At 45.6% G+C, this 21884-nt stretch overlaps 1 protein-coding gene across 1 annotated transcript in view; it reads right to left on the bottom strand.

Annotated features, from left to right (window-relative positions):
- Nucleotides 1-231: 231 nt before the first annotated feature.
- pdss2 (prenyl (decaprenyl) diphosphate synthase, subunit 2) overlaps nt 232-21884 on the bottom strand; it is a 43137-nt gene continuing 21484 nt past the window's right edge. The window contains exons 3-8 of the mRNA XM_056296243.1: nt 20487-20685; nt 11916-11990; nt 10437-10613; nt 8184-8315; nt 7203-7238; nt 232-646 (exon numbers count right to left, since the gene is read on the bottom strand). Of these exons, the coding sequence (XP_056152218.1) occupies nt 491-646; nt 7203-7238; nt 8184-8315; nt 10437-10613; nt 11916-11990; nt 20487-20685 (775 nt within the window). The 3' untranslated portion in view covers nt 232-490. The remainder of the gene's footprint in view (nt 647-7202; nt 7239-8183; nt 8316-10436; nt 10614-11915; nt 11991-20486; nt 20686-21884) is intronic.

Raw genomic sequence — 21884 nt, forward strand, 5'->3', positions numbered from 1 at the left:
AATCGATACCTCTGCATTTCCTGTCCATTTGCTCAGGTCTCTTCATTAATAATTACTGCTGGCGGAGCTTCAATACGCTCGCTGGCTGGGTCGGGGTGTGGGTGGGGTGTGGGTGGGGGGGCTGGGGGGGGCACTGCATGACCTTTTCCCGCCCCTGGGTCGACTTGGATCACACAAACATGCAGGCCACGGGGACAAACATAAGGACACAGCAGACAACAGCCAAGATGACAAATAGATTTCTTTTATTTTCTTCAGTTGGGATCATCTCCGGATAATCGCCACCGCAGTTCTGATGCGGTCACTTGTCACTGAGAACAGAGTGGCACAGTCTGATTTATAGATTAGATCCACTGCTAGGTTTGTTTATTATCCTGTTTTTTGTTGATGAGCATCAACTTTTCTTCTTCTTTTTTTTTTTATAGTGGGCTATGTCCTGTGGCCACAACATCTCCAACGCATCCAGAAAACAGGGAGTCCCGAGTCCGGGTCAAAATTTGGTGACGGCACAGGCGATGTTCTCCAGGGCGGAGCGTGCCTCTGAGGCGGGGAAAGTCTGGATGGCCTCCAGAGCCTTGTTGCCATGGTAGCAGCATAAGTCCACCGCGGCGCTCACGCCTTTCTCCGACTTGATTACCGCCCACAGCTGTTGAGGGATGAGACCACTGACAATTAGTGCCTTGTGTGCACTCACATTAACATCCAGGAAAAAAGCAACAAAATGAATACAAATGAAAAAGTTTTGGTCTAATTATAGTCTGCGTGTGCATATATATATATATATATATATATATATATATATATATATATATATTGTGTGTGTGTGTATTATATGTGTGTATGTGTGAGAATGTATGGCCCAGTGTTTGCAAGCTCACATGTCACATGGGAGGTTAATGGGATGACATTATTGAGACAAAATGGTTTTAAGCAGTGCCATAAGAAGACAGGCACCGAGTGAATTTGGGAGTCTCCCTCTGCCTCATTCTGTCAGGACATCTTTTTGCTGCAGGCATTTTACCTCATGAATTCTGTAGCTGGTAAGCCCTTTAGGCCTTTCTTAAAAATAAATAAATAAATGAAAAAAAATAAAATAAAACCTGCACGTGAAGCATATCTAAAAATATATGCCACTGTGCGATTTAGGATTTTTTTTTTTAAACATAATCCTCATTGGTAAGGGAATTTGCAAAATTGATCTTTTCTGCACCCCCACCACTATTCTTTCTTAGCCTCACCCTCATATTCTCCTACTCTGTATTGCCCATGTGGTTTCATTTGAGGTAGGATTTCACAGAAACACCATCAACAGAGACACAAGTAGGATGTGCTCGCTCACCTTTAACTTGTTCCAACAGATCAAACTTTTGATACAATTTTCAAGTGTTTCTGATGTGCCAGCTTGCTTCTCTGTTAGCTAAGACATGATTCACACGAGCCAACTTTAGTTCTGCTGAATCGCTGCAAAAGCATCAAATTTTACCATGTCAGTGTTGAGCGCCCAGTCAGGATATGATGTAAATAATATATAATGTCGGCTACTCCGCGGAAAATGTGCCGTCAACACGAGACCTACTTCCATTTACAAACTTAAGACAATGATCCCATATCGTTCTGCTCACAACAAAGTCACCCAACAGTTGTGGTTCATATCTGACAATGTGTCCTTGTTATTTTTCTTCCATTCTCCCTCTTTTCCTGTTTATTTTATATTCCTCCTCTTTTATGAAGCTTGTTTAAGTAAAAAAAAAAAAAAAAAAAAAAGTAAAAAATAAAATTTCCCCCCTTTTCTCGCCAATTGTACTTGGCCAATTACCCCACTCTTTCGAGCCGTCCTGGTCGCTGCTCCATCCCCTCTGCCGATCCGGGGAGGGCTGCAGACTACCACATGCCTCTTCCGATACATGTGGAGTCACCAGCCACTTCTTTTCACCTGACAGTGAGGAGTTTCACCAGGGGGACGTAGTGCGTGGGAGGATCACACTACCCCCCCCCCCCCCGGACAGGCGCCCTGACGGACCAGAGGAGGCACTAGTGCAGGACACATACCCACACCCGCCTTCCCACCCGCAGACACGGCCGACTGTGTCTGCAGGGACGCCCGACCAAGTCGGAGGTAACACGGGGATTCAAACTGGCGATCCCCATGTTGTAACAACCATTTCTAGGGGTAGGTGGAGCTGCATAAAACATCAGCCTGACAAGAGAATAGAGCTATATCTGCGCAAACAGCTTAAATTCAATAATTCTGGTTACTACTGGATAACAATGAATAGATAGGAAGGCGGCTAGAAGTCCTGTGTGCAGGCTTAGATATTGGTATTGCAAAATATTTCAGCAGTTTCCAAATAATTCCAACCTGCCTGATATTTTCCTTTATTCAATATCATTCTTTACTCCAAGCAGGACAGATTTATTGTGGCCTTCCTTTTTTCCGTATACCTTATAGTGATCCATTTAAACACCCAAAATCCAAAGTGATCAATGAAAGACGAAACAGAACAACAGATCAATAAATTTTCCTGCCCTGTTATTGACGCAGGACTATCAAGTTAACCACTTGTCCCCATCATTTTGGTGCAAATGCCTTGCGTTTTGTGAGGTAGACCAAGCTCAACTGCTTAGGATAAATACTAAAATCGTCAGTCATCGTCATGGTGTTATATAAACTTTATGGCCAAAAATATGTGGACGCCCCGTTTAATAAGTGGATTTGGCTATTTTAGCCACATCCACTGCAGTTAGATGCATAAAATTAAGCACACAGCCAAGCGGTCACTATAGACAAACACTGGGTCGTACTGAAGAGCTCAGTAACTTTCACCGTGGCTCATAGGGCGCCACCTTTCCAGCAAGGCAGTTGGTCACATTTCTGCCCTGCTAGATCTGCCCCGGTTAAACGTAACTCTGTTGTTGTGAAGTGAAAAGGTCTCAGGGCATCAACAGCTCAGCCGCGAAGGGCGCACAAGACCACAGAACGGGACCGCCGAGTGCTGAAGAGCATACTGCGTGAAATCATCTGTCCTCGGTTGCAACCGCAGAACCTGAACGGAGTAGAACGGTCATGGAACTGTTTGCTGTGGACATCTGGCTAGTTCCCAATAAAATGGCATTTGTGGTTAGTTGCTACAGTGACGGCGCACATATAGGGAAGTTAAGGTGTGTCACAATTTCTTGAGAACCGAGAAGACGATGTGCTGTGTCTGCTTGCTGAAAGTAGTGAATAAACGTTAACAGCAACCATCAAGTGAAACGTGGCAGAAAGCCCGCCACAATGGCCACAGTTCATGGCAATGGCAGTGATTCAAATAAAAATGGCCACCGCTCAGACCATTCTGCTATGTTGATTTGAATGGGAAAGTCCGTTCTACTCCAATTCAAGTTCTACGGTCGCAACACTCACTACCGAGTTCCAAACTGCTTCTGGAAGCAACATCAGCACAAGAACTGTCCAACTGGAGCTTCATGAAATGGGTTTCCATGGATGAACAGCTGCACACAAGCCTCAGCTCACCATGCACAATACCAAGCGTTGGGTGGAGTGGTGTTAAGTACACCACCATTGGACTCTGGAGCAGTGAAATTGCGTTCTCTGGAATGATGAATCACGTTTCACTGTCAGGCTGTCTGACGTACCAATGTGGGTTAGGCGGATGCCAGGCAAATTCTACCTACCCAAATGCATAGTGCCAAAACTGTTAAGTTTGGTGGAGGCGGAATAATGGTCTGGGGCTGTTTTTCGTGGTCTGGGCTAGGCCCCTGAGTTACGGCGAAGGTAAATCTTAATGCTACAGCATACAATGCTTGAGAATTCTAGAGAATTTTGTGCTTCTAAGTTTGTGTCAACATTTTGGGGAATGCCCTTTCCTGTTTCAGCAAGACAATGTCCCCGTGTACAAAGACATGGCTTGCTGAGTTTGGTCTGGAAGAACTTGACTGGCCTGCAGAGCCCTGACCTCAACCCCATCCAACACCTTTGAGATGAACTGGAATGCTGACTGTGAGCCTGGCCTTCTCCCCAACAACAGTGCCTGCCTGACTTTACTAATGCTCTTGTGGCTGAATGGGAGTGAATCCCTGCAGCCATGTTCCAGCATCTAGTGGAAAGCCTTCCCAGAAGCGTGGAGGCTGCTATAGCAGCAAAGGGGGGACCAACTCCTATTAATGCCCATGGTTTTGGAAGGAGATGTTCAACAAGCACATATGGGTGTTATGTTCAAGTGTCCACATACTTTTGGCCATGTAGTGTATTTGTATAATACACTTGACTTGTATAATACACGTGACTTGTTCAGTCACTTGGGTGACTGAACAAGTCATTTGGGTGTATTGTTGAGAGGCCGTGGTGCAGATAAAGAAATAAAGTTGAATCAGTTCATCTGGACATGTTTATTGAGAGAAAAGTTTCATCACTCGTCTAAGTGACCTCTTCAGTCTCAACTGCCTGCAGGTGTCCCCACCCTTATAAACAATACAGTGACATAATGACCAAAAACGATCAGTTTCATATAAGAATTGCCATGAGCATTAACTACAGTTTCAATGGCCATGTGTACTACTCACATAGGATTGAGGAATGATTACAATCACAGCATTGTAAGATGGTGACAGATGTACTCTCTGCCCCCCCCCTCCCCCAGTTCAGGGATGGTTGTTCCCTCTTCACATACTAGATGTTCAAACCAGCGGTCCTCCCTATATTCACCATCTTACAATGCTGTGATTGCAACTATTTCCCAATCCTCTGTGAATAGTACACATGGCCCTTGAAACTCTAGTTAATGGTCATGGCAACTTGCGTATGAAACCGATCGTCGGTTTCGGTCGTTATGCCGCTGTATTGTTTATAAGGGTGGGGATACCTGCAGTCAGTGGAGAATGAAGAGGTCACCTAGATGAGTGTTGAAACGTATCTGTCAATAAATGTTGTGTCCAGATGAATTGATTCAACGTTCTTTCTTTGGTTTTCTTGCCCGGTTTATTAAGCATGCATAAAGACATGCTGCAGAGAGTTTTCTGCCCCGTTTCATCGTCCTTGCATCAGAAGTCATTAAGAACTCTTAAGTTAGCACCAGCCAACCTGCACCACCCTTTCTTAAAAGTGATCACAATTCATTCTACTGGTTATGCAAATTATGATGCCTCAATAGCAGCCTTGATATAAAGACCGTAATAGCAACTTATTCGGGGGTTTTTCTGGGCTCTGAGTCAAACTCGCACGACTTGATCATTTTTAAAGTTGGAGAAGTTGTTCGCTCAGGCGTACTGTTGTCTATTTTTGCCATTTTCGTGTCGTGAATGACTGACTTACAGTCAAGAGGATCTGAATGAAACAAATAAATTTGGGTACTATCAATGACAATTTAATAACATTTGTGTGTTAACAAGGTGAAAGCAAATGTTCATTAATGCGTGGGTTGTAATTGGATGACTTTATATAATCACATCACTTCTTAAATTGGATTTGTTCCTCCTCTTCTGTGCATGTGCAGTCTTTCATTGTTGAATTTTATGAGATTTTATGAATGAAAGGTCCCAGTTCGTGATCCCTCGCCCCACCTTCACCTCACTCTCCGTTCTTACCTGTCCTCTTATCGTCCCCTCATCTTTCCTTGCCCTGAAATTTCTCCCTCATGTCACCTCGTCCCTTCCACTCTAGAAACTTCTTCCTATTTCTCCTTCTCGATGGAGCTCCTGAAGGAGATTCTCTCACAATACCGCTGTCTCAGAGCCTCGGTGTCTCCTCCACAAATAGGCCTTGGTAAATAATCCCCGCCCCCCCCCGCCTTGCTTTGGTTTCAGACAAGACTAGATACCCACCACCCCCATCAGACCCCTCCTCTGTTGCCTTCGTCTCTTCCTGCACCCCTATCTGTCGCTTTCCTCCCTCCCTCTCTCTCACACTGACTTTGGAAAACTCATCTCTGAACTTTGATATTGGTTACAGCCAGCGGATACCCTTCCTCACCTCAACCTGCCCTGCAACTGGCAGTGCCACCCAATCAAAACGGAGGAGAGATATGTCGGTAGACTATCGGACTTTCATTTCTTTATACATGGTTAAATAGACTTCCTCCAGACTACATTAAAACATGTTGTATGTACATATGTTCCTGGTAGAGCCCCCAGGTTGACAGACACTCAACTCCTAACCATTATAAGGAAAGGGGGGGGGGTTTAGTGCATATGGTCCTAAACTGTGACATGGTCTCCCATTTGAAATGAGTACAGCCAATTTAACGGCAACTTTTAAACGCTTACTCAAACCCAAAAAATGTTTTTCCGTTTGGATTTTCCCCCCTTTTTTCTCCCCAGTTGTACTTGGCCAATTACCCCACTCTCCAAGCTGTCCCGGTCACTGCTCCACCCCCTCTGCTGATCCAGGGAGGTGCTGCAGACTACCACAGGCCTCCTCCAATACATGTGGAGTCGCCAACCGCTTCTTTTCACCTGACAGTGAGGAGTTTCACCAGGGGGACGTAGTGCGTGGGAGGATCACGCTATTCCCCCAGTCCCCCCCCCCCCATACAGGCGCCCTGACCGACCAGAGTAGGCGCTAGTGCAGCACCAGGACACATCTGCACATCCGGCTTCCCACCTGCAGACACGGTCAATTGTGTCTGTAGGGACGCCCAACCAAGCCAGCGGTAACACGGGGATTCAAACTGGCGATCCCCGTGCTGGTACGCAACAGAATAGACTGCTATGCTGCCCGGACGCCCAAACCCAAGCTTTTTAATGGTGCGTTTTATCCTCTACTTTCTTAATAGCTTCTAAGTTACGCTTGATCATTCATGGTTTCCATCATGTCCTTGTTCTTTCACATTTTCTTCATTGAGGTTTACATTTTTTATTTGTACCTCATCTATTTCCTCACTTTCAAGTGTCCCTTTCCCTTCATCCCATTCTCACTCCCTTCTTTTCATCTGTGCACCGTGACATCATGTTACCCATGTTGCATTGCATCCTAAGGTGTGAAATGTGCAACATAAATAAATGCTTTGACTGACTGATTTGACTTAGAAAAGGGATTTTTTTTGCTGAAGACGTCTAAAAAGAAAAGGAATCACACCCGATAGTCTTGCAAATGACCTTGGTCACAACATAAAAGTCACGGGCCAAAATATAATGTAGGAGAGTTTATCTTCTAACTTTAAAAGACAAAAAAAAGATGAAGACAAGAAATTGGTTGTTTTGCTCACCTTCGAGTAATCCACATGATTTCTCAACGTTTTTGCCTATTGGAAGAGAAAAGTAACACAACATTAAGCCAACACATCCGCAGAAACCTCGTCTATTTGAAACCTTCTTTTATCAAGGTGCTATTCTCCCCCCCCCCTTTTCTCCCCAATTGTACTCGGCCAATCACCCCACTCTTCCGAGCCGTTCCGGTCGCTGCTCCACCGCCTCTGCCGATCCGGGGGGGGCTGCAGACTACCACATGCCTCCTCCGATACATGTGGAGTCGCCAGCCGCTTCTTTTCACCTGACAGTGAGGAGTTTCACCAAGGGGACGCAGCACGTGGGAGGGTCACGCTATTCCCCCCCAGTTTCCCTTCCCACCTGAACAGGCGCCCCGACCGACCAGAGGAGGCGCTAGTGCAGCGACCAGGACACACGCCTGCATTCGGCTTCCCACCCGCAGACATGGCCAATTGTGTCTGTAGGGACGTCCGACCAAGCCGGAGGTAACACGGGGATTTGAACCGGCGAGCCCCGTGTTGGTAGGCAACGGAATAGACCGCCACGCTACCCGGACGCCCCAAAGGTGCTATTCTCATCAATCATATTTAATCATTTTAAATGGCACAGGCTGCGAGAACATTTAACCACAACTATGCTACAGGAGATGAGAACAGAAAAGACTAATGTTCTCTAAATGAGAGTGATAATACCTTACAATAGGATCACAAAGAATTTATTATCTGGATACAGAGCATTTCTACATCTTGACTTGTAGTTCACTACCCTATATCCAGTCTTTGGTGCAGACTGTAACAAGGACGGCGTCATACCCCAGCTCAGTTTATTCACTTGGCGAGCACGAGGCTGCCAGTGAGCAAGTGGTCGACTCTAACACACAATATGTGCTCTGACTGAATGGGGCAAAATAAGGTTAACTGGTTAATCATGTTAATAAGCCGGCTCGGGGCCTCTACACCAAAGCTGAGGGATACAATCACCTGTTGCAGCTGCTGGCGCCACTTCTCCTGCCCCACAATCTGCCGATGGAAGACCACGGGGGCGGCGTTTAAACCGAAGGAAACCGGCTCTCCCACGCTGCTCTTCACGAATGGCTGCAGGTCAGAGTTCAGCTACAGAGGGGAAAGTAGACTGTCACTCATCTGTCTCCGTCCACTCATTCAAACTTGACTAGAAAAAGAAATGCCGCCTTGCTTATTTATCGTGGTCACAAATGGAATTTGTTAAAAAGTCCACAACATCCGACAAGCCAGCCTGGAATGGGCCTAAATTAAATCCACGCTAGATTTTGATGTGTCAGGGGATACTCCGCAGCATGTCAGACGGCGGCATCAGGGTGGTGCGAGACAGGCTGGTTGTACGTAGTTAGCCTGATCAGGAGGATTCTCTTTGAACGAAGTTACCCTTATTCCCTCCCATGCTGAGACAGCTGGTAGTCGTGCGGCTGGAGCAACGGGGTGCCGCGGGAGGAGAGGACATAGAAGGAAGATGTAACGCAGGTGGGGTTTTATCATGAACGGCTTGTGAGCTCACAAAACGAGACGAGATTTAAACCCAGCCACATTTGTTGAACCCAAAAAACAGATTTGAGTCCCTTAATTCTCTAGTGCACTGCAGTTAAATATTTAGCTGGCGTGGTAAATCCGTTAAAATCAGAGTTTCCCAGACTCTGTATACGTTTACCAGTTTCTACACAATGGGTGTGTTTCCATTCACACTAATACACCAATTTTATCCTGATTATGGTCCTACTGTAATCACCGAAATGGTAATGTGAATGCCTTTATGTGATTTCCAAAATGGGCGCAAGGCCTTAACTGACATATTCGAAACGGGAGTTTTGCTAAATCTTTCTATCTTTTGATGCATGTGAGCGCCTTATTTCACTTTTTGAAACTGCGCACATCATGTGTCAGGAAGAAGTCGCACAAGCTGACGACAATATCTACTTTCGGTTGTCAGTGTCATCTACTACTACTACTACTACTACTACTTTCGGCTGCACCCGTTAGGGAGCGCCACAGCGCACCATCCATTTCCATCGCTTCCTGTCCTCTGCATCTTCTTCTGCCACACCAGCCACCTGCATGTCCTCCCTCACCACATCCGTAAACCTCCTCTTTGGCCTTCCTCTTTTCCTCTTCCCTGGCAGCTCCATATTCAGCTTCCTTCTCCCAATATACCCAGCATCTCTCCTCCACACATGTCCAAGCCATCTCAATCTTACCTCTCTTGCTTTGTCTCCAAACCATCCAACCTGAGCTGTCCCTCTAATATACTCGTTCCTAATCCTGTCTTTCTTCATCACTCCCAATGAAAATCTTAGCATCTTTAACTCTGCCACCTCCAGCTCCACCTCCTGTCTTTTCATCAGTGCCACTGTCTCCAAACCATATAACATAGCTGGTCTCACTACCATCTTGTAAACCTTCCCTTTAACTCTTGCTGATACCCTTCTGTCACAAATCACTCCTGACACTCTTCTCCAACCACTCCACCCTGCCTGCACGCTCTTCTTCACCTCTCTTCTGCACTCCCCATTACTTTGAACAGTTGACCCCAAGTATTTAAACTCATCCGCCTTCATCCTTCCGCCTACTCCTTGCATCACCATTCCACTGTCCTCCCTCTCATTTACGCATAGGTATTCTGTCTTGCTCCTACTGACTTTCATTCCTCTTCTCTCCAGTGCATACCTCCACCTCTCCAGGCTCTCCTCCACCTGCAACCTACTCTCACTACAGATCACAATGTCAACCACAAACATCATAGTCCATGGAGACTCCTGCCTGATCTTGTAAGTCAACCTGTCCATCACCACTGCAAACAAGAAAGGGCTCAGAGCTGATCCTTGTCCCAAATGTCAGTGTCATAAATACTAAAATGAATACCGTTGTCAGCTGATTTTGCAGTAACATCAAAAACAAAACTGCATATAGATTAAAGTGATGGAAATCTACTGCGCAGCTTAAAGGACAGAGAGATGGAAGGAGAAGAGGTGTGGAGAATACAGCGATTATGCAAACAATAATGTAGATGTGGCTATTTGACTAATCGCAATATCAATATACATGTGGATGTAAGGATCCCATTATCGGCACAAAATGATAACATAATAATAAGGTTTTCAGATTTATTCAATGAGCCCTTATAACCAAGACACAAAAGATTATGTTTTAATGCTTTTTTTTTTTTGTACCAAGACTCAAACTTGACGCGTTACCAGAACTTGCCTTGTGGCCCAGTGATAGGTGTTTGCCATATTTGTAGGCCAGTCCTTGGGACTCCTTGTCATGTCTGGCAAGCTCCATCGCGGCTTGACAGCTCTTCGCCAGCAATGCCCCGTGGGACAGGAACGTCTGCTCCTCCCATGAAGCCACGCTAAAGCCGCCGTCAGCGAGGCTATTTTCCTGCAGAGTAAATACAGGCAACAAAACACATCACTGATTGCTTATGTTATTCATCCTCAAAGTTCCCACAGAGCATCCCAACCGCTCTGTCAAATCTCTGATAGTGATTTTTTGTTTTGTTTTGGTGTTGATATATGTGTTTGAATATGTGTGTTCTTGTAGTTCTTATATGTGTTTTTGTCTGTATGTTGCGCTGCTGAGGGCTGGGGGGGGGACGGCATTTCATTTCATTTCACGTGCGCAAGTACATGAGGTGAAATGACAAATAAAGTGTTCCCGATTCCTGAAAACAACCCCTCTTTGCTCTGTGATTTTATATTTCAGTGTGTAATTGCGGCCCTAAGCCGGAGAAGCGATTATGAAATGGATGGACGGATGGATGCAGGGGGGAAGTATGTAATTGGTTTTGCAACAGCCGGTAAGTGGAGATTCGACACAGTATTTCCAAGGTTCCTTGTGTTATTTGTGGTGTGGGTGGACTGGGGTGGGCAAAAAATACAAGTCTTAACCAGGGAAAAAAAAAAAAATCTGCTCTCGTCAGACTATAAAAACGTGGAACTTTATTTTACCAGGCTGCGATTTCACTACTGCGAGCCTATCTGATAGCACTGCAGTCAGATACAAGCGATTTTATTTTGAAACATAATATCTTATAAACATTTCACATGTAACAATATCAGCTGAGCTATCTCTGTACAAATCTGGGCCGGGTTGAAATTTGGTAAGATCCCCTTTAAAGGTGCTGAAAACATAAGAAATTAAAACCCCTGACCCGAATAGAAACTTAATTAAACCTGGTTTGTTCCAAAGAAAACCCGAGATAAGGAGCAGAATAAAACTTTCCCTGACTGAGAAAATGCCTCTGCTCGGGAAAACTTCTTTCCTAAAAGAAACTGGCTGTGAGACAGACCTTCAACGGGCTGTGAAAACATAAAGAACATTTTTTCTGACAGGTTCCTGACAGCCCTGTGGTAAAGTCGAACACAGAAACTGAGTTTCTTTCCGATTCATTATGCAGGAAGATGCCAGTTTTGGTTCTCGTCCCGCTGTAAACATTTCTGCTCTCATTTTAGTGTCTGGTCTGACATATTACCTCACAGTCTAACAAGATGCCTGGACAGATCTTTGCAGACCGCTCTGTTAGCGTTTGTGAATAATGTAATCTGCCGTGCTGGCTTTGCTGGACCTTATATAAAAAAAACAACAAAACGCTGTTATTGTGAGTCGATTCCCCGCTGACTGACTGACTGACTGACTGCCAACTCGTGCACCAGACCCACAGAAGAAGTGTAGATGCTTTACCTCGAGATTGGCGGGGTTTTCACTGTAGATACCCTGTACCATATCACCGATTGCACTTGAGATCAGTTCAACGACCTGTCCGAGAGAAGAGAACACAAAAAGAAAAGCAGACGGAGAACATCAAAATCCCTCGGTCCTCCATGGCGCTGTGGTGATGCTGCTGCGGTCGACAGCATGCAAAAAACTGATCTGTCCTCATGTGTGCTCGCATCGCCATCAGGTTAAATGACAAATGTCTTGCCTTCAAATCATTCATGTTCTTTATTGAGGAATATCAAATTACTAAAGGTTACACTATTGTAAAAATTAAACTTAAAGAGTGAACACCCGCATCTTTTTTGGATTTGTTTTCCCACCTTTTTCTCCCCAATTGTATCCGGCCAATTACCCCACTCTTCCGAGGTCGTCCCGATCTCTGCGCCACCGCCTCTACTGATCCGGGGAGGGCTGCAGACTACCACATGCCTCCTCCGATACACGTGAAGTCGCCTGCCGCTTCTTTTCACCTGACAGTGAGGTGTTTCACCAGGGGGATGTAGAGCATGGGAGGATCATGCTATTGCCCCCGCCCCAGTTTCCCTTCCCCCCTGAACAGGCGCCCCGACCGACCAGAGAAGACGCTAGTGCAGCGACCAGGACACATACCCACATCCGGCTTCCCAACCGCAGACTCGGCCAATTGTGTCTGTAGGGACACCCGACCAAGCCGGAGGTAAGATGGGGATTCGAACCGGCGATACCCGTGTTGGTAGGCAACGCGATAGACCGCCACGCCACCCGACGCCGAACACCCACATCTTAACTTTGAATTTTTATACAACTTCCACAATGCTCTTCTCATATTCATAAGAACTAGGTCATCAGAATGAGTCAGTCGTGGAGCCACACAGAATATGAGCTTTTTCCATGTTTTATGTCCCCTCGGCGAAGGGCAGAGTGCAAGTCACTGTCCACGAATCTTTGGATTCCGTAGGCGCAAAATGTAAAGATCAAGTCCAACGGTTTTAATTCAGTTAAATCAAGTTTTATTGCTGAACGCTACAAGCGTGGTTTTTCCAGCTTCGGATCATTTGATTCGTTAAAACGGTTTCACCGCACCCTCTCTGAGCACAGCCAATTCCCAGGAGGCCGAGGTCACAAGATTCTCCAGTGATAGCTAGCTCACTCGCTGACTAGTTGCTAGGCAACTATTTGAAAACAAAGCAACTAACACTGATGATGACAACTCATTGATTGTCCAATCAAATCATCGTATAATTTGATGCAATTTATTACAGGAAGCAGATTGTTTTTCTGAACCGGTCTAATGACGCTGACCATCAGGAGGATATGGTTTCCCAAGGGGCTTCAGTCATATTTTCACGACAGCAGCGGTTCTCATATTTTGGGGGAACATAACATTGACAAACCTGTTAGAAAAACACAATGAGAATGGGAAAACGTGATTTTCATTGGACTTTCAAGACATCTGAGGTTCAAAATAATGACATCTCATCTTTTGTCCCTGGGTATCCAGTCCGATCCCAGATGGAAGTCCTCCATCAGTTTTTTTGTGGCAATCTTGTGACGGAGAAAGGAGGAGGAACTGTTGATTTTTTTTTTTTACAATGTTGAAATTTAGCCGTAGTCTGTTAACAAAGATGTCCCTTAATTTAGTCAGACTTTTGTCATGGCATGTTAGTTAATGTGGAGCAGTTATTTACTGACAAAAATTGCCAATTTTAGTCGACAAAAATAACGCTGAAAAAATTGCCACTGCAGCAAATCTTCAAATGTAGACTAGCAAAACTAGCACCGCTGCAACAGTTGAGATGAGATTTCAGGATTACATTTGGACTCTTCCCCCAGTTGATCTGCTTTTCTTGAAGCCGCGCACACTGACACCCCAAGGCTGCCACTGGTTTTGGGAACACTGTCGATGTGGATAAATAGCTCAGCGGTGTACTGAGGCATTAAAACAGCATTAATGTGTGTCTGTGAAAGGAGCGCATAAACTTTGTTCTCCCAGAGGTTTCTTTCAGCAGAACATCAGCTCCTTCCCTCCGAGGATAGCTGTGTTAATCTTCTCCAGCAGTGTTCATTCTCTCCAAACAGAATGAAATACATTCATTTTGAATTGTCGCGGTGCAGAATTTGCTCTCGACAAAGTCATAGCTGGCCAAATAAAGAACATTTCTAGACTGGAACCAACTTATTTTAAGATTTCTTGACAAGTGAAATTATCTTGCTGAATGGACAGATAACTTCACTAGTATTAAGTACTTTTCCTCTCAAATTCAGTTTTTATTTCTTGTATTTAAGCTCATGTTTTTTGCGGCGTGAGCATTTTGTTCGTCAAAGATGAACAATAAAAAGAATACTGAAGCTGGTTTTCTTCTGTGCGTCTGATTAGTAGCCTACATTTACGCACCATTGATGAGCCAATAAGATGCCAATGTAGTGAACTTGTTTAATCTACATAAACCAAATCTCAAACTGAGCTGGAAGGCACATCCATCCATCCATCCATTATCCGAACCACTTATCCTGCTCTTAGTGTCGCGGGGAGGCTGGATCCTATCCCAGCAGTCACTGGGCGGCAGGTGGGGAGACACCCTGGACAGGCTGCCAGGCCATCGCAGGGCCGACATACACACACACACATTCATATCTAGGGACAATTTAGTAAGGCCAATTCACCTGACCTACATGTCTTTGGACTGTGGGAGGAAACCGGAGCCCCCGGAGGACACCCATGTAGCCACAGGGAGAACATGCAAACTCCACACAGAGGACGGCCCGGGACGATCCCCCAAGGTTGGACTACCCCGGGGCTCGAACCCAGGACTTGCTAGAAGTCACAGCTAAATCATAATCTGTTTGTGGATAAGAAGTGCTGTCATTCATCTGCACAATTTCGAACAGCCCTCCGTCCAATTCATCAGGATGAGGGGAAGCACAGGTCACAGCAGCCACGTGGTTTAAGACTGTCCTGTAAAGCAAAGGGCCAAAAGGTTTGACTTGTACAGCCACTAATAACTACGAGTCGTGTCTATAGCCATGTTTCCATCTAACGTTCAAATCAATTTCAAGCAAATAAATCTGTATCAGATCTGTTCAAGCAAATAAAACCTTGAATGTAGGCCTATGTGTGTTATGTCATATGTCCATACTTCAACCACCTCAAGAAAGAGGCTGTTGAAGTTCACTGAATGCATTTCCATGGCAGTTCCTAGAATTTCTTTATATCGACTAAATGCTTATTCACCCATTGGCGGCGTCAACATGGGTCTTCCGGGGCGTTAGCCAGGAATGTTATTTGACTAGCCCCAAATCTTTCTGACAGAAAAAAAAACTATAATCATCACGAAATGTAAATAATTCAACTCCCAACCACCCCGAACCCTTACCGCTGCCTGTGTATGGATGAAGAGAGACTGAGCGAGTGGGCGGGGCTAGGTAACATCCTCCTGTATACGAGCTCAGTCAGTCCATCTGCAGCCCTCTTTTGGCATGGACACACGGCGTGCAGTGCTGCTTCTGCTCGGCTGTCGGGCTCACACAACAGCAGCAGCAACACTACATCAACAATGTAAGGTATGAACAAAAGTCCCACAAGCCCGTACTGTCCCTAGATTTGAGAACCACAGGTTTTATTGACTAATGTAGCTCAGCAAACCCCTAACTACATATCCGTGACAGCTGCTGCTGGTGCATTTGGACATTTTTGCCGGAGAATGTGGCTAAGTTAATGTCACTGGTACATGTCAACAAGTTAATTAGTTGGTGTAGGGTAACAGCATTGCCAAGATATATCTGGTAATTAGCCAGCTAGCTAATGTTAGCTGTGGACCCACTGCATGACGCGGACATACCAAAGTGATCCAAAAGATATGCATGCTATATCCTGGAACTACCCCTGAAATTCTAATACACAGCACAATTTATAAGATTAATTGTGTTGTGAATATGAAAAATGTGTTATGGGAACAATGTTTACAGTAATACATGATTTTGTCATGTAGGCATTGATGACTTAAAGGCTATAGGATACTTAGGGAGTAACACAATTTGGAGAAAAGTGAGATGGTCAAAACACCTGATATTCCCTAAATGGTTGTACAAATAAGTAAGTGTTTCAATTAATCTACTGTCATCAGGCTGCTGGTTTATTTTATTTGCACAGCACAAAGTCCCAAACATTACAGCAGTCAAATAAAAATGTAAAAACAGAATAAAAAAGTAAAGTAGCAATTAAACACTGGTGCCATAGGTTTGGGAATTCTCAGCCGCCCTGCAGATGTCCATTTTGTCCACAGCAATTATCTTACCTACTACTACTACTACTACTACTACTACTACTACTACTACTACTACTACTTTCGGCTGCTCCCTTTAGGGGTCACCACAGCGGATCATCCGTTTCCATCTCTTCCTGTCCTCTGCATCTTCCTCTGTCACACCAGCCACCTGCATGTCCTCCCTCACCACATCCATAAACCTCCTCTTTGGCCTTCCTCTTTTCCTCTTCCCTGGCAGCTCCATATTCAGCATCCTTCTCCCAATATACCCAGCATCTCTCCTCCACACATGTCCAAGCCATCTCAATCTTGCCTCTCTTGCTTTGCCTCCAAACCGTCCAACCTGAGCGGTCCCTCTAATATACTCGTTCCTAATCCTGTCCTTCTTCATCACTCCCAATGAAAATCTTAGCATCTTCATCTCTGCCACCTCCTGCTCCACCTCCTGTCTTTTCATCAGTGCAACTGTCTCCAAACCATATAACATAGCAATTATCTTAACATTATTATCAAAAATTAAATTTCAAATGAAATGTAATGTTTGCAGTGGTCACACATTGCAGTAAAATTAAATGAAATTTAGGCAGTAGTGTTACAGGCAGAACAGCAGGGACCCAAAAAAATTTGGCGTGCACTGTGCTCGCACACATACCCTGACCACAGCCCCAGATGGTCTGGGCTTAGCCCCAGACCTTGTCAACTCCTAGAAACGCCCCTGTATCCACCTCAAGCAGGCATACAAACTTTTATGCAAATTACTGGGCTCACATTCAATACTTGCTGTTTCCATCAAGTTTTTTTTTTTTATTCGAAATGACAAAATTTGCATAAAACATTCAGATGGAAATGCGGTTATTGTCTCATTGGAAACTTTGTTTCACAACACCCTGGATATGAACATACGCTGAATGACCAAAATGTAGATGTGGTTGACCAAAGCTAGCAGGGCTGGTCCAGTCCAGCCATAACATTTAAAACTGAACCTCCAATTTCCACTGTTGCGGCACAAGTGTACGATACTCTAAACTGGACAAAGCAAGCGGTGGGATTTGAGTAAATGGCTGGACGTAGTTTGAATGCAGACAGCTGTGGTGAGGTTGACCGGGGGCAGAGGGTTGAAGCCAGGTGTACGGCTATGGCCCATCCAGATCTGGTTACTCCCATTCGTCAGCTCATTATCAGACCATTGGGGACCTTCCCTGTGATTTTGTGATTCAGATCCAGAACACTTTTATTAATAGAAAAGTCCAGTCGAGACTCCTGTTACTTGGGTGGATTGGGTGTCTGTCTGGTCCAATATGTTTTTTTTTGGGGGGGGGGGGGCTGAAAGGCAGGTGGTGGGTCAGAATAAGGAGATGTGTCAGAAGGGCTAAGGGGGTTGATGAAGTCGCTTCAGTCTGTCATCTGGGTGTTCTCGCTGTGCTCTGCCTCCCCCACACTTGTTGATTATTTGAAGACTGGGCTCGTGTTGCACATTTGGGTGTGGCTAATTGGCAGGTTAATCCGTTCATACATATTCATACATCTGAGGACGAGGGAAACGCAGCAGGAACAAAGGAAAGCGGGTGTGAACGGCGAACGGAGGCGATAAGCACGACACTGTTCTTCAGGAAACGGGCCTTGTCTCGCACAAATATATCAACACATCAGAATCAGAATCGTCCTTATTCACCCAGTATGTTTGCACATCCAAGGAATTTGACTCCGGTTTAGTGGCTTCACAGAATAACAACACGGCAATCCTCAGGAATACACACAAGGAATGACTATATACAGGTGACACTGTCTCTGTGAACGGGAAACAAATAGTGCAAAGAAATGAAGAGCGCAAGGAGTGCGGAGATAAATATTAAACGGTTAAAAAAAAAACTATATTTAAATATAATTGGTGGATTTTTTTATGTAAAGTATGCAGTCTGTTCAGATATACAGTAGTGAGTGAAATATACTGCACATTTCTATTTTAGACTAAAATAAATATATATGACTTGTAGGTACAATGGGTATTATAGTGTACCAGGGTTATTGCACAGTGCCACAGTGAGTTTACTGTTCGTACGTGTGACGGCGAGGTGGAAGAAACCGTTCCTGTATCTGGTGGTTTTGGTGTGCAGTGTTCTGTAGCGTCCAACATGGAGCAAAATGCCCTTCATGGGAAAGAGAAAAAAAAACAAAAAAAACAAAAGAATTACAGAGGAAGTTTGAATTCAGTACATAAGATCTCTTTGGAAAAACGAAATGAAAGGATTTCTTGGTAACGCATGTGGGAAGGTTGGGCTGTGCATGTTTAGGTCTTTGTAAGACTGCAGTTTCCCCTTCCCTCTTACAGGGGGCATACATGATTACATTTTTATCAGAGTGCCACAGCAATGCCACTGGTCAACTGCCAGACGAGCTACTGCATCTTCGAAACGGTCGCTCGAAGTTTAATCCGGTCTGTGTCTAATAAACCTGTGAAATGTTCGGGTCTATCGCCGCATCCTCCCTCGGCCCCTGCAGACCCGCGTGCACGGGACAGACGGATCACGGCGAGCGTGTACAGTGCAGATGAATGAGGTTAAATTTAGAGCTCCTTCAGCGTATCCCAGACATCCTTGGTTCATCTGAAGAGTCTGGTGATGCTTACGGCTCCGTCCGACTCCCGTTGCCCTTTGGGTAACCGAACCCACCGGGGAAAAATATTGAGGAAACTTGAGCTTCGCCCACAGACCTGGAAGGACAATGTGCCTACAGTATTACCAGATGTGGTGTCGCTGATAGCCTTGGAAAGTGGGGGGTGGGGGGGGGGGCTGAGTGTCTGTGTGGGTGTGTGTGTGTGTGTGTGTGTGTATGTTTGGAGGGGTGGGGTGGTGGCGGGGGGGGGTCTTTTTTTGGAAAGTATCAGATAAGCTTTGCCCCTGTCTCCCCCTTACTCCATTCCCAAATCTAGCCAGATCGTGTTTTGCCGACAGGTCTGCGAGGGACAGAAACCCGAGCCGCACGCCGAGATTACTTTACCGTTTATACAAGTAGCGGCATAGAATTTCTCTCAAGGCCACGACACACAATCTCCCATCACTCTTTCCACCTAAAAAAAAAAAAAAATTACGTTTTTTTCTCAACAAAGCAGAGTGTGTATTTTTTTTTTTGAGGAAGCTTCAAGTGCCTCCGCTGCGTTAATCTGCTGCCCGGTGTCTGGCGACGTTGTGGTACATTGACCACATGCAGACTGGAAGCAATGTGAGGCATCCGCTGTTCTGGAGAGTCCCGACTCAGTTCAATTTAGCTTAGCACACTCTGAGTCAGTTATGGGCCATAAATATGCAAATATGAACAGATTTCAGTGTGTCACGGAGTGACTAAACCGTCAACGGCTCGAGTAATCTGCCCCATTTGCCACCTTTTTAAGCTGCGCTGTGCTTGCAAAGCACAGCGCAGCTTCACCACTGCAACGGCATATTTTGTAATGCGGCCGTAGAGTAGTGACTAAACTTACAAGCACAGTAAAACACTGTTAATGATCTGAAGAAAATATTATGCAATAGGACGTTTTACAAAAGCACTTAAATGCCCCTCTGTTCCTCTTTTGTGTATACAGACAGAAGAGGCACCGTGCCCACTGCTTACATCACAGTTCGGGGGGCGGGCGTCTTTCAAATGCCTCTTGTGGCTGCCATAAAAAAGCAAACATAAACGCAGACTGTGTGCAATGAGTAAGAGAGGGTTGGGAAGCTGATAAGGGCTGGCCTGGCCGACTGCAAAGGGGAGGGAAACACTGTTATTTTGATCCAGTCGGGCAACCGCATTCTGACAGTGGGACGTGGTGACAGACCCTGTCAGCGGGATGGGGGGGGGGGGTTATCAGGGTATGCGCTAGACATGGTCTCTGGTGCGCCTACGGGATTACAGCGTACATATAAACTGGCACAACAAAAACATGTCGAAAAAACAACAGTGACAAGTCGAAAAGAAGGATTTCCCCGGCATACGTCACCGTGGTTCTCTTTAACTTTGTTCTCAGTCTCACAACTCAAGGCGAACAGAGTAGGCAATCGGGAAATTTGAGCTTGTGTGCAACCGAGAACATGTTTAGGTTGGAGCTATTAGAGGTTCGGGAGTACTATTAGTGAGAAAATACACTGATGAATTCACTTAGGGCTACCAAAACTGACACCGACAGCTGGAGGTACGAGTACTTTAGGATGTCACCTCAAGGCAGGCTGGACTGTTGATGACGCCGCCGACCTCACGTAAGCGATTTTACAACCGAGAAGACAACTGGGGATGTAAGTGACGACAACGTACACGGTACCTTAGTATTGTTTAGCTGAGCCAGTCCGGTACAGGCGTTTGCTAGCAGGAAGTCACCACTCAGGACAGCCATCTTATTGCCAAACTCCATGTCTTTCAAAGGGCCATCCGAATTGGTCCATTCGTTCAGGTTCACAATCCCACGATGCACCAGGAAGGCGGTGTGGATCAGCTCCGTGATTTCTGCCAAGTTCCTCTGGCTATGGAAGAGAAAAAAAAAGTGAAATAAAATAACCTTCTTTCCATGAGCAAAATTCCCTTCCGGTCTTTAGAGGTCACTGTTTGAGAGCGCTGCTGCAGAAATGTGCAAGTACAAACTTACCTACCACCACAAACAGCCCTGAGGACAGGTGCACCAACAACAGCTATCAATCAGAACAACGAAGCCCCCCCCCCTTTTCTCCCCAATTGTACCCATCCAATTACCCCACTCTTCCGAGCCATCCCGGTTGCTGCTCCACCCCATCTGCCGATCCGGGGAGGGCCGCAGACTACCACATGCCTCCTCCGATACAAGTGGAGTCTCCAGCCACTTCTTTTCACCTGACAGTGAGGAGTTTCACCAGGGGGACGTAGCGCGTGGGAGGATCATGCTATTCCCCCGAGTTCCCCCTCCTCCCTGGACGGGCACCCCGACCGACCAGAGGAGGCGCTAGCGCAGCGACCAGGACACATACCCACATCCGGCTTCCCACCCGCAGACATGGCCAAATGTGTCTGTAGGGACTCCTGCCCAAGCCGGAGGTAACACGGGGATTCGAACAGGCGATCCTCATGTTGGTAGGCAACGGAATAGACCGCTACGCTACGCGGATCAACATAGTTTTGGTTTTCATTCTTCAATTTCCTTCTTTTTCATAAAGGAGACATATAAAAGTCTATAGTTTACTGTATTCTTATTCTTTTGTTTCTTCAATACACTTCAAAAGCGTAAAGTGGATCATCGCCATTGCGTCTCAAAGCCGCCAGAATGCTTTCCTCCACATCATCTGCCATAAACAGATCAATCAATCAACCAACCAACCAATCAATCAATCAATCAATCAATATCCTTTTGCAAACATGAAAAGAAATCTCAAAATATTGAAACTCGAACGTTAAAACTCGTTGGACTCCTGGCGTACACGCTGGTTTAGGCCACCGGAAACCGCACACACCTTGTAACACCCCTTGTCAAGAGGTTGCGCTAGGCTAAAAAGAAAGAGGAAGAGATTAAGTTTATCATTATAAAATAAAAGCCATTCTTGACGTTGAGAGAAGAGACGTGAAAGGGGTCTCTGAATAGAGTCTTTCAGGCGCAGCCGTGGGGAGGTTATAATCAAATGTTGATTCAGTCATTGCGAGGGAATAATTAGGCCGCTCTCCATATGGAAGGAGCTCGCCCTGGTGCGACAGGAGG

Source organism: Lampris incognitus, chromosome 16 (assembly GCF_029633865.1).
Source record: "Lampris incognitus isolate fLamInc1 chromosome 16, fLamInc1.hap2, whole genome shotgun sequence".
Classification (NCBI taxonomy): domain Eukaryota; kingdom Metazoa; phylum Chordata; class Actinopteri; order Lampriformes; family Lampridae; genus Lampris; species Lampris incognitus.